Source organism: Thunnus albacares, chromosome 5, assembly GCF_914725855.1.
Source record: "Thunnus albacares chromosome 5, fThuAlb1.1, whole genome shotgun sequence".
Taxonomy (NCBI): domain Eukaryota; kingdom Metazoa; phylum Chordata; class Actinopteri; order Scombriformes; family Scombridae; genus Thunnus; species Thunnus albacares.
In genome coordinates this window covers 33806213-33818752 of record NC_058110.1, presented here as the reverse complement: position 1 = coordinate 33818752, position 12540 = coordinate 33806213, and the positions used below count along the sequence as shown (strand labels likewise).

The 12540-nt window shown below is 39.8% G+C and overlaps 1 protein-coding gene across 1 annotated transcript in view; it reads left to right on the top strand.

The window, feature by feature from the left end:
• The window catches only part of bcap31 (B cell receptor associated protein 31), a 35641-nt gene that overhangs the window by 9359 nt on the left and 13742 nt on the right, over positions 1–12540 (top strand). The window contains exon 5 of the mRNA XM_044350583.1: positions 4951–5086. Coding sequence (XP_044206518.1) covers positions 4951–5086 — 136 coding nt within the window. The remainder of the gene's footprint in view (positions 1–4950; positions 5087–12540) is intronic.

The window sequence follows — 12540 nt, the reverse complement described above, 5'->3', positions numbered from 1 at the left end:
TGGTTTCAGACTGCCTGTCACATGGTGCGCTGTGATTAGCAGACAGTTTGTTGTCGGGGGCGACGGCTAAGTGATTATTATAAAGTTTATTCAAAGTGTAAAATCACAGAAGTCTCAGCGCTGTTTACATGATGTTACTGAGACGTTACAGATCAAATAAAATAAAAACTCAATGCAGAACAGAAACCAGTGTTGAGGAAAGTTACAGGTTTTACAATCAGGGTTTAATTATTGAAGTGCAGGCGAGTGAAAACAGTTTCAAGTCTTGGTCTCGTGATGTTTGTCTCCCCTGATGATGTGGTAAATTATTCCACAGGAGAGGAACCGGGTATAAAAATGCTCTGGACTGCTCGTTAATGTTTGGGGATGGAGGAACGCCAGCGTCCTGTGACCTGAGTGTACGTGGAGGAATGTAGGGACAGAGAGGTTCTGCCAGGTAGGACGGTGATGACGAGTTTTATAGGTGACTAATGCGCTGCCTGTTCAGAACGCGGCTGATCGTTTGACCTCCGGCCGCTGCTTCGACGCGGAGATGAAATGAAGAAACTAACATTCTGTTATACACAGATGTTATAAACAGCTAGTAAGTACTCTAATAGTGAATAAATGCTCTTTTCTCATTTCAAGTAGCCTAAAATAAGGGCTGCATTTCAAAATAAAATAAAGTGCATCCTAAAATAAAGTGGATCGATCATATCGGGCTCTTGGATCGTTTATTTTCTGTTCCTTCAGCGTCGTTTTCAGTCTGATTAAACGGCTTCATCGATCAATAATGGCCCCAATCATTCACTGGATGTCTAGATTGCAATCTAAACAATGGGAGTCATTAAACCGGCTGCTTGAATGACTCTGACAGTTGTTCTGTCTGAATCTAAATAAACACAGTGCACAGGATGAGTCACATGTTCCTCCTCTGTGGGCTGTTTGCGGGCCTGCAGGGGGCGCCGGCCTGTGACGGCTCAGTCTGGCGGGTGTCAGGCTGCTGTTCGACGTGCAGCAGCTGCTCCGTGACTCACCGCAGCAGCAGCAGCAGCAGCAGCAGCAACAGCAGCGCAGCATGTGATGCGGCAGCTGCTACTGCTACACAAGAGTCCAGTAGTAGGAAGTGCTCCAGCGTTTAGACGGAGCCCTCTGACAGACGGTCCACTGTAATCTGGGACTGTGACTCAGGAATTTCCAGCCCTTAGCCAAGAAGAAAATATGGACCACGAGTTAGTGGAAACACTGAAGCGCTGGCAGCTGATGGGATTATTTCAGGCCTGTGAAGTAACTGACGGCCATATTTGGAACTGAGAGAATCATCTCTTAAAGACGCCTCTGAGACAAGAAATCCTCTCTTTGTCCTGATAATACGACTCCACTGTGAACTCTCACACACACACACACACACACACACACACAAATAAAACAAAACAAAACCTGCCTGATTCTCTGGTGGGTCAGAATGTCCCTGAATGCACCACCAGGGACATACTGGACAGACTAGAGGATGGTAACTGGGGAGGGATATCACCAGAATTTTACTTGATACTTTATTACTTTATTACTTTGTTACTGTAAAAAAAAAAAAAAAAAGAATATTGGCCTGAATATTAGATAACCCGCCTCTCACTTCCCCCTCTAACAGCTGTTTTTGTAAAAAGCTTTTTTGAAGCTACAACACAATTTGACACTTGTTCTGTTTGGAAAGTTTCCCTGAGATACTATGAATCCAAGCAGAAGAGAGACCTCATGCTTGTAAAAGTGAAACCCGTCCGTCCGTCCGCTCGTCATTAATTTATTTCCTTCCGCGGCAGAAAAACACGTAACGTGAGCCTGGAGAGAAACTTGTGCAGGTTAAACTGAGCTAACCAAACACATGTTGTGCTGAATGACTCTCCAACAGACAAACTATAAACAGACTGGAAGAAACTCGCTAGCCTAGCAACATTAAGGCTACAGGCAACCCAGAATGCAACGCTCTCTGTAGGATTCGCTGCTACGCCGGGACTCTCGCCAATGTTGAGAACATGTAACTGACTCGTCCCCGAATATTAAACAGCCCCACTCTTTCAAACAGAATTTCCAGAATAAGATGCGGTGATGTATTGATATTACTGAGACTATATAAACTCAGTAATATCAGAAATAAATCTAAAAGCTCAAAGTTTGAGAACGATCAACAAGATGCGTCACTGAACAGGCTAATCAATCAGCTTTCCTTTCAGCTGGTTTATAATAATTTGCTGTTAGCCAATCAGACGGGTTGTTTAAAACATACTGGTGGTGAAAATAAAAGCTTGTTTGATGAACAGATGTTCTGATAAATGACTCTTATTGGCGTTTTCCTCGGTTTTATTGGTGTTTTTTGGTACAAAATTTCCTTTTTGTGTGTCTGTGTTGAGCTGCAGTGGAAGGATGATAACAAACAGATGGACATTTGTACTAAAAAGGTTTTAACTTTGGAGGATTTGACTAATTTAGACGACTGAAGACTCATTTCAGCTTTAGAGAAACTTTAGAATTCATTTTTGCACAAAATGAGGGCTGTGGACTTTAAGAAGGGATCTCTTTATGTCCAGTATAGGGAAGTAAAATTACTTCACACTGTGATCAGCTTGAATTTAATGGAACCAAACAAACAGTTCGCTGCAAATGGAAAAAACTCTAAAAACACCACAAACAAAAGCAGCTTGTTTAACGTTTAAGACACATGACTTTAGATGCAGCTCAGTGTTTCTTTCTCTTAGATTCTTCACATGTGCTGAAGAACCATAAAGTCCTGCACGCCGTCCATCACATGTCCTCATTTAACAACAAACTAGCTGCATGTCTGAAGGTCAGCTAGCTAGCTAACGGCAGCGTTAGCAAGTCATGGCTACAGATGAGGAGCCTGGCCCTACTATGTCTCTGAGGTGATGCTGCGTTCACTGTGTCCTCTCTGAAAACTGGTAATGACGGCAGTGGAAAGGAGAATGTTTCATCATGATATTTGGTAAAACCAGTATATCAGCACATGTCTTGTCCAGTATGAAGAGGAGGAGTGATCACAGCGAGCTAAAGCTGGTCTGATGTTCATTCGGGTTCCTGACTGTTGAGAACCGTGATCCTTTCAGGTCAGAATTAGGTTTTGGTCAGGATGCATTATGTCAACAAATTGTCTTTAGAAGTTTAGGTTTCGGGAGGTGTCCTATCAGGTCACTGCGACGGATCACTGAGCTCAGACAGACGTCGAGTCTCTGCAGGTTTGTTTGACTGAAATGAAGTGAAGTCGGTTTCTGTCTGGAAAAAAGAAAGAGGTCAAAGTTCAGTGTCATCTGGTTAAAGTTAAACATCTAAAATCAGCAGGTCTGCAGCTGGGTGACAAACACCCCTCCCTGAATGGGGACAGTTATTCTGTACATTTGCCCTTACAGTGCCCCCCCCCCCACCTCGGCCCCGCCAACCTCGCCGTGAGTCACATTACATCACCGCCTGTCAACGCCACGCGCAGCAGACACACCTCAGCCGGGAAATGTCAGGGGTGACTGAGTGTGTGTGTGTGTGTGTGTGTGTGTGTGTGTGTGTGTGTCTGCATGTATGTACAGTATATACTGTATGTGTGTATAGTGAACAGCTATATTAGGTTGTGTGTGTGTGTGTGTGTGTGTGATGTGTTGAGAGTGTGTGACAGATGATTGGCTGTTTGTGTCACACCTACACACACACACACACACACACACACACACACACACTCTCATATCTAAGGGCTCAGGTGTTGTTGTTGTTTGTGTTGCTCTCGCGTCATTAAGTCTCTCTTATTATCAGTTATTGTTGTGATCACTTGATGCTCTCAGTAGATCAGCTGGTGGCGCTGGTCGCTGCTTCAAACCCTAAAATAACAACAGACGTGTTAAATATACTTTAGAGAAACCTGTTTACATAAATAATGTCTGGAAGAAGCTGAACAGCAGCAGTAAATAAAGACTAAACGAACAGATTAACTCGTTTACAGTGAGAGTTTATATATCTGAGGTTTTTTTCTTTTGTTATTTTTATGTATTATTGTTGTTTTGAGCTTTAATTTTCATTATTGACCTTGGAGACAGTGGTTTGTAAAGTGCAGCGATTAGTGGATTCATCGACAGAAAATTAATCAGCAACTATTTTGATAATTAAATAATGAGTTTAGTCATTTTTTAAGCCAAAAATGACCCAAATTTTTCTGGTTTCAGCTTCTCAAATGTGATGATTTGATGCTTTTCTTTGTTATAATCGGTGAAATCGGTGAAAATCTTTGAGTTTTGGACAGTTTTTCACTATTTTCTGACATTTTATAGACAAAACAATTAATCAAGAGAAACAATTAGCATTGCAACCAACAATTATTTTTATTCTTGATTAATCCTTTTGCCAATAAAAAGTCAGGAAATAGTGAAAACGCCTGTTATAAGTTCGTAGCGTTCATGATGACGTCTTCAGTCATCTTGTTTTGTTAGGATGACACACAGGAAGTCCTCAAATCCTCACAGAAGCTGCAACCAATAAATGTTTGATGTTTTTTGCTTAAAAATGGACTAAAACGATTATTAATTTATCGAAATAGCTGATCGATTAATCGTTGCAGCTCTGAAAGTGATGCAGTCCAGTAGAAGTCCGAGCTTTCAGCAACGTCTTGTGTCTTTCAAATGATTGTTATTCATACAATATTTTCTGTTTTTTAAAGAAGTTTGTTAATTTTACAATTAAAATATTTATTTGACATAATCAGTTGTTCTCGTCCAGCCGCCGTCACAGGCTGAGTAGAACTCACCACCACATGTAAAAACAGTGGAGTGTCCCCTTTTTTAATAAAGGTTATGCATCTGAATTCACTTTCTTTTTCACTCTATTGATCATTTCGTCCCTGTGACCAGTCTGACAGACGTGTGTGTGTGTGTGTGTGTGTGTGTGTGTGTGTGTGTGTGTGTGTGTGTGTGTGTGTGTGTGCAGGCTGCTGCGTCGTCTCGCCACCCTGCTCTCCCAGCAGGCAACGCTCATGGCGTCCAATGAAGCCTTCAAGAAGCAGGCGGAGAGTGCCAGCAACGCCGCCAAGAAATACATGGAGGACAACGAGTTGCTGCAAGAGGTGACACACACACACACATGCACACACACACGCACACACACACACACACACACACACACACACACACAGCTCTATTTATTACCAGGAAGGCTTGTTGTGGAAATATATTTTAAGACTGAAGAGAAAATAATCTGTTGGTGGAGAATGTTGCTAAGAGAAGAGAGAAGAAGAAGAAGAAGAAGGAAAAGAAAAACGATGCTGTTTAAACTTTATTACACTAATAACACAAGAGACTCGAGCTGCAACAATTAGTCGATTAAGTAATTAGCAATTATTTTGATAATTTTTCATTTGTTTCCAACATTTTATAGACAAACTGATTAATCCAGAAGGTCATCTGTAGATTTATTGATATAAAAATAATCATTTTCAGCCCTAATTATTTTCATTATGGATTAATCTGCAGATTATTTCCTTTTTAATAATTATGTCTGTATGTCAGAAAATAATGAATAATTCCTGTTATAATTCTTAGTTCGTCCGACCAACAGTCCAAATATATTCAGTTTACTGTCGATTATTACAAAGAAAAGCATCAAATCATCACATCTGAGAAACTGAAAGCTGCACATATTTGATACATTTGCTTAAAAAAAATTTTATTATTGCATTATCAAAATAATTAATTTTCTGGCTTTCAGCTGCAGCTTCACAAACTGCTGTTTCCAAGGTCAATAATGAACGTTCTGAAATATTCTCAAAATCTCTCATTTTCATAGCCAAAACAAAGAATTGAGGAAAAATAATCAGCAGATAAATAATAATCAGGTGTGTGTGTGTGTGTGTGTGTGTGTGTGTGTGTGTGTGTGTGTGTGTGTGTGTGTGTGTGTGTGTGTGTGTGTGTGTGTGTGTGTGTGTGTGTGTGTGTGTGTGTGTGTGTGTGGGAGAGTCGCTGTTGTTCCCTCAGCTCACCAGTTGGGGGCAGCACTGATTTGCAACAGTTGATCTGAATCCAAATAAACACTGCAAATGTACGAGCACATAAAACACTGCATGTGTCTCATTCACAGTGTTGCACACGCACACACACACACACACACACACACACACACACACACACACACACACACACACTCTCACTCTCACTCTGTGGTAATCTGACCAGGGTTTGTGTGGGGTGAGGAGATCACCAAGTCCTCTGCAGCTAAAAGGAGAAATTGCTTCATCTGCATGTGACAATCAATCACACACACACCCACACACACACACACACACACACACACACACACACACACACACACGCACACACACACACACGCACACAGAGTCTGGTTTCCAGGAAAATGTTTACATGTTGTATATTTCAGGACTTGGTAGCAACGTGAACTGATTTGAATGAATCACGGTGTTTGTTTATAACTCGGCTCTGCTGTTTGTTTTCTCGTTAAACACGTTCTGAGACACGCTGACGATTCTCACAGGAAGTCAGGACGGTTCTGCAGGTTTCAGCAGCTGTTCGATCAGACATCTGTCCGATCTCAGCATTTTCCCACACAGTCATCTGTGACACACCGACACGTGGCACCACACCCTCCACAGCATCATAAATCACCATGTTTCATCATAAATACACGTATTAAGTTGAGAAACAGTTCTGTTGTCTGCTGAAGAGAAGTTTCAGAGGTATATAATTAAAGCAGCAACGATTAATCGATTAGTTGAAAATTAATTGACAACTGTTGTGATAATTAATGGATTAACCCTCTGAAACCCAAGCATTGACTTTATTGATGTAGATTTTTTTTTCTCCTTTTTTAAAACCATTTTTAGCAAGTCTCTGATCAGGAAAATAATGAGATTTTTTATTATTTTTTGTTTTTTGGAGAATTATGTGAAAATGTCGCAGAATTGCAACAGCAGGTCTTATCAGCGCTTATAAATATCACCCCTTTAGTTTTTAAAAAGTCCATCAATTATTAGGTATTGATGATTTAATATATCAAAATATGTATCTTAAAATGAATTTTATTGACATGAAACAGTTTGATACAGCACAATAAAAAGCTAATTAAATTGTAATAGTAATCTATGCTATAATGCTGAAAAACTGTAAGAAAACAACTTGTTGTTGTAACTTTTTTTTTTTTTTTTTTTTTGGACCTTGTAAAATTGGAATTTTATTACATCAGTCCTCTACAATTTCTTCATATTTACATATTGAACTTTGCCTGAACATCAGTAATTTCTGATGTCTGAGGAATCTGTTCTTATTTGGTGGATGTCGTCCTGGTTTGGGTCTCCTTATGTGTGAAACTGAAGGAAGCAGGTTTTTTGGATCTGTGATCAAATGAACATCACTCCTGAATCATGCAGGTGATGTATATCCATCCTTGCAGAGCCAGCAGCGGCCTCTCTTTTTTTTTTTTCCCCAACTTTGATTGGCAAGTGCCTCACATTATCCCTGTGAACCTCAGGAGGGGGAGCACTGTGGGACATCTCTTTCACACTGAGGCTTTGTGCTCTTGCCTCATCCATGGATGGTCTGCCTCTCTTCAGGGTATTGATTTGGATGAGAGAGGTTTCCAGCTGTGCCTGTTCATGACTTCCTTTTCAGGAATCTGCAGGGTTCTACAGTCACGCTTGTATTGCCGCCAAGCATTGACCTCTCCAAGGATGATTGTGTGCAAAAAAAATGTGCAAATACCAGCGTTGGACCTAATGTGAACTTGTACTTGGCTGTAAAGGAATCAAGCAAATCGATCCCACCCGTGTATTGGTTGTATGTCTTCACAGTGGATTGTCTGCTCACTTCACTGTAGGACTTGTGTGGAGTTGTCCCACATTGTCACCTGGGTGTGACCGTCAGAACTGGAGAGAAGAATAAGGCTGGATTCAGACCAATCAGGCGTTGCAGTGTACCGCTGCAGGGTTTTATGGAGGTGTGTGTGTGGGGGGGTGTGGGTGTGTTTATTTGTGCTCTAGAATGTAACCGCTGTTAAACGATCAGAAAATAATAATAACTGATCTGATTCACTGGCTTTCTCTCTACCACCACTCCCTCTCTTCATTCGTTGAGCTCCACTGCAGCTAAATCCCCTGCAGCCTAAACGCACTATACCCCCATTCAGATGAACTGGAGGACTGGCGTTTTGGCTGCACCGCCTGATTTGGTCTGAATACGTCCGAACTGACCGGTTGTCAGACCAACTCACAGCACAGATGTTGTGACCTTGCTCCACTCCCAAGCTCCCTCTGGCTTGTTTTCTCAGCTCCTTCTCTCCTGCTAACCTGAGGTTTTGGCACATGCGCAGGTCGCACCGTTCCAACAAAGTGAATTTCATGCTCAAGGACCTTTGACGAATAGAGGCACAGAAGTGAAGAAACTGTCTTGCAAATACTGCAATAGTTTTGTCGTGCAGAAAATGTTGATGCTAGCTTCATGACTATATCTCCTGATAATCCCAGCTGAGACTTGGCATGTTTACCCTGCACACTCCCTTGAGTACATGTCAAAGTGACACAGTATGCCTGATATTCCTGTTCTTGGCCAAACCTTGGAAGCCCCAGGAATGCCCCATGCATACTGTCTGAGTACACTGAACTTCCCCTTAAAAGTAATCAAAATTTCATCCACATACACATACATACACACACTGTATATGTGTGTGTGTGTGTGTGTGTCCCTTTTTTTTGTCAATATGTAGCTCAACATATGCACTGATGCAATATATGTATGATAAGTTTGACCAGTGTTTGAGCTTTTGTAAATAATGTGATCTTTAGTTAATTTGTCGCAGTTCTTTTGATTTATAAATTCACAAATTCCTGCCGTGACTGTTGAGTGTGCAGAGGAAATTATTATTATTGTTGTTATTATTATTATTATTATTATTACTATTATTATTATTAATATAACTGAGCTCTGAGGAGTCTTATTTCTCTTATAGCTGTGTGTGTGTGTGTGTGTGTGTGTGTGTGTGTTTTGAGGATGTGATATGAATCCGTCTGAAACCTTGAAGGTCAGTTATGTGAGCACACGTACATACATGTGACTCTCTGATAGTCGTCACTATTTTTGACAGGATGGACTTACTCAAGGTGACACAACTGCTGCATATGTGGGTGTGTGCATGTGCGCATGTGTGCATGTGTGCATGTGTGCATACACATGTTCTCAGATTGTCATGATCTTGCTTCAGATGTCATTTTCATAATTTACACCCGGTTTCTTTTAACAGCAGAAGTCGTAGAAATTACATAACAAAAATGAAGTTAATTTAATATTTAAATCATTTGATAATTTGTCCTCAAATGTAAAATTACAAATGTTCTCTTGAATAAATGTATAACATATCACAGAGCTGTCATTTGAAATAAATAACATCTCTATCACTGACTCGCCTCCCGGAGCTGTTTCACTCTTACAGCAGTGGCTCCTAAACTGTTTTAGACCGAGTCCCCCCCGAGTCCCCCAGCCCCCGATATAACTCACACAGCCTATATGTACACAGACGCTTCTGTTTAACTATATTATATTATATCAATATTAAGTTAAATAATATATAATCATTCTCGGTCACTCAGAATAATAGCCGACAGGTGCTGTGCAGATTTACAGATAAATAATTTCACTTAAAATAAACAGTGAATACGATTAAATAGGTTAAATGAGTTTTCATTTCCACTACGACTACCTGCATATTAGAGTTTTTAATATAGAGATTTATATATTTATTGCTGATTTATTCTGTTTTGATAAGTTTGAAACCAACATAAAAAGTAGTTTATGTAAATGTCACCTTTTTTATTTCTTTTTTTTAATGTGGTAAATATATTATAATAAACATACAGTAGATGAACAATGACATTAATTAACTCACTTTGGGAAACACTCACTGATCATTCAGGTTAATTACAACTTTGGTCTTTTGTGGTTTTGTCCAGAGCTGTAACCAAAAGATAGTTTTTATTATTAGTCTGTCTCCCTTTTCCTCTTGTCTCTGTATGTTTGTGAAGCAGATTCATAAAGCTTTGGGGATGTGCAATTTTTATTTATTTTTGCTGTAGTTGAAACATTTGCATCTTCAGGTAAAATCCTCCTCATGCAGGAAATATCTGCCGACCGGATGCTATGAAACAATCTGATCTGTTGTAACTTCAGCAGAGAACCGAGCCTTCAATGTTAGAATCATCTTTTTAGTATCTTGAGTAAAACTACAACGATTAGTCGTTTAATCGATTATTCTATTGACAGAAAAAATAACACCAACTATTTGAATAATCAGTTAATCATTTTTGAGTCATTAAAATTAAAAAAAATATTCAATTCTCTTGTTTCAGCTTCTTAAATGTGAGTATTTTCTGGTTTCTTTAGTCCTCTATGACAGTAAACTGAGTGTCTTTATGGACAAAACAAGACATTTGAGGACGTCACCTTGGGTTTAAGGGAACACTGATTGACATTTTTCACCATTTTATAGCCCAGATCGAGAAAATAATTGACAGATTAAGTGATAATGAAGATAACCATTAGTTGAGAATCAGCTGGTAACAACAGCAGCAGCAATTTAAACACTGAATTGACTAGATTTACTGTTTCAGTCTTCAAGTTCTTTGTAAAAGCCAGCCTTCAGTCATTATCAAAGCAGCTGTGATCAGAGAGTACAGTAGATGATATTGATCATCTGTCTGTATATGAGCAACAGATCAATAAGCTGAAGTGGCTGGATGTGATGCAGATGTTTTATAAATGAGTCGTATTGAACACTGAGGACCGCAGGCATCAAAACACAATCAATATACAACAGAGCTGATCTTTAACTTTAAAGGAATGCTAATCTCATTCAGCATTTATTTATGTTTTACTTTCCTGCAAACTGCGTGTTGTTTTTGTCCGGTAGTTGATGATTTCCTACATTTCCTAGAATGACTTTCACTGACTCCAGTTAGTTTATGAACCATTGTTTGGAGGAGTGTGTTACTGTAGTCTCTGGTCTCTGCCAGCTGCGCTGGCTGTTACTGTTGTTGACCTTCTGTCCTGCAGGATCATGTTTGTATTAACAGAACTGATGCAGACTGTCAGAGTCTGATCTGACTTCAGTTCGTCCTCGCAGCCGACTTGCAGCTGGGATTTTCTCTACAGTCGATAGATGATAAATATATGTCTGGGAAAGAAATCTGTCTGATTTCTAGAAGAAGAAATAAATAATTAAACTTCAAACATCTCTGTATTTGTTGCTCTGTATCAGAAGGCTGTTTGCCACAGAGAAGCTCCCTGTGTCAGTTCCCAAATAAACAAAAAACTGCTGCTCTGGATAATCTGTCTTCTAAAGGAAGGAATCTCTGTATGTATGTATGTCCTTTGCTTATCTCTTGAACCGTTCATCTGATCGACTCCACACTTGGTGAGTGCATTGCTGGGGACTCAAGGGAGTGCCGTGTCGAATTTGGTGCAATTTGGACACGCAGTACGTTTAATATTAATACATTTTGAATAAACCAGCTATCAGTGAGCCGCTTCACTCTGTGCTGGGGCAGGGCGGAGCTTCAGGGCTCTTACGACTGACTCCAGCATGTCTGAGAGAGCAGAGACGAGGCGTGACACGAGTCAGAGAAAAGTGCTCTAAACAGAGAAAAGTAGACAGTGAAAACACAGCTTTTAATCAAGAATGCACTCTGACCTCATGTCTAGACAGAAGCGTAGCGTTAGCAACAGTTTAGCAGATCAGCAGGGACGTGACTACACAGGTAGGTCAACCGTGTTTTGGAAGCACTCGGAGCCCGATACACAATGACTGTAGTTACATGCGTAAAACGGAATAAATGCTTCCAATGGGCAGTTCACAACCAGTTTGTCTCATATGCCCACTCAGATCCAAACTGAAGGCACAGAAAATAAACAATCTAAGAACACAATACGATCAATCCACTTTATTTTAGGATGCATATTATTTTATTTTTAAATGCAGCCATTATTTTAGGCTTCTTGAAATAAAGAAGAACAATTATTTACTATTAGAGTATTTATTTATAACATCTGTGTATAATAGAATGTTAGTTTCTTTCATGTTGTTGGGGTTTATATACGATATACGATGAACAGCAGCATTAAAACACGAGTCTTGCAGGTAAAACATGAGAATCATGTAGCTGTTATATCAGTTCAGTGCGGGGCGGCTGCTCTGAGGGTGCGCTTGATTTGACTGTAACTACAGTAACTAGGTGGAGATAAACCTCCTTAATTTGCACTTATGATTTAATTTGCATCTATAACCTTTTTTTTTAACAATCCCAGTATTCACATTATAGACACGACCACTGACTATCACTGTAACACACAGTCCAGACATACACTAGGTTTTGACCTCATCTTCTTTATGCAAATAAACTTGAGGATGTGTCACATGATTGTATATTGAATTTATTTGGATTTTGTTCTGTTGGTCAGACAGAACAAAACATTTGAAGACTTTGCCTTTGGTTCTAAAGAATTATAACGGACATTTTTCACTATT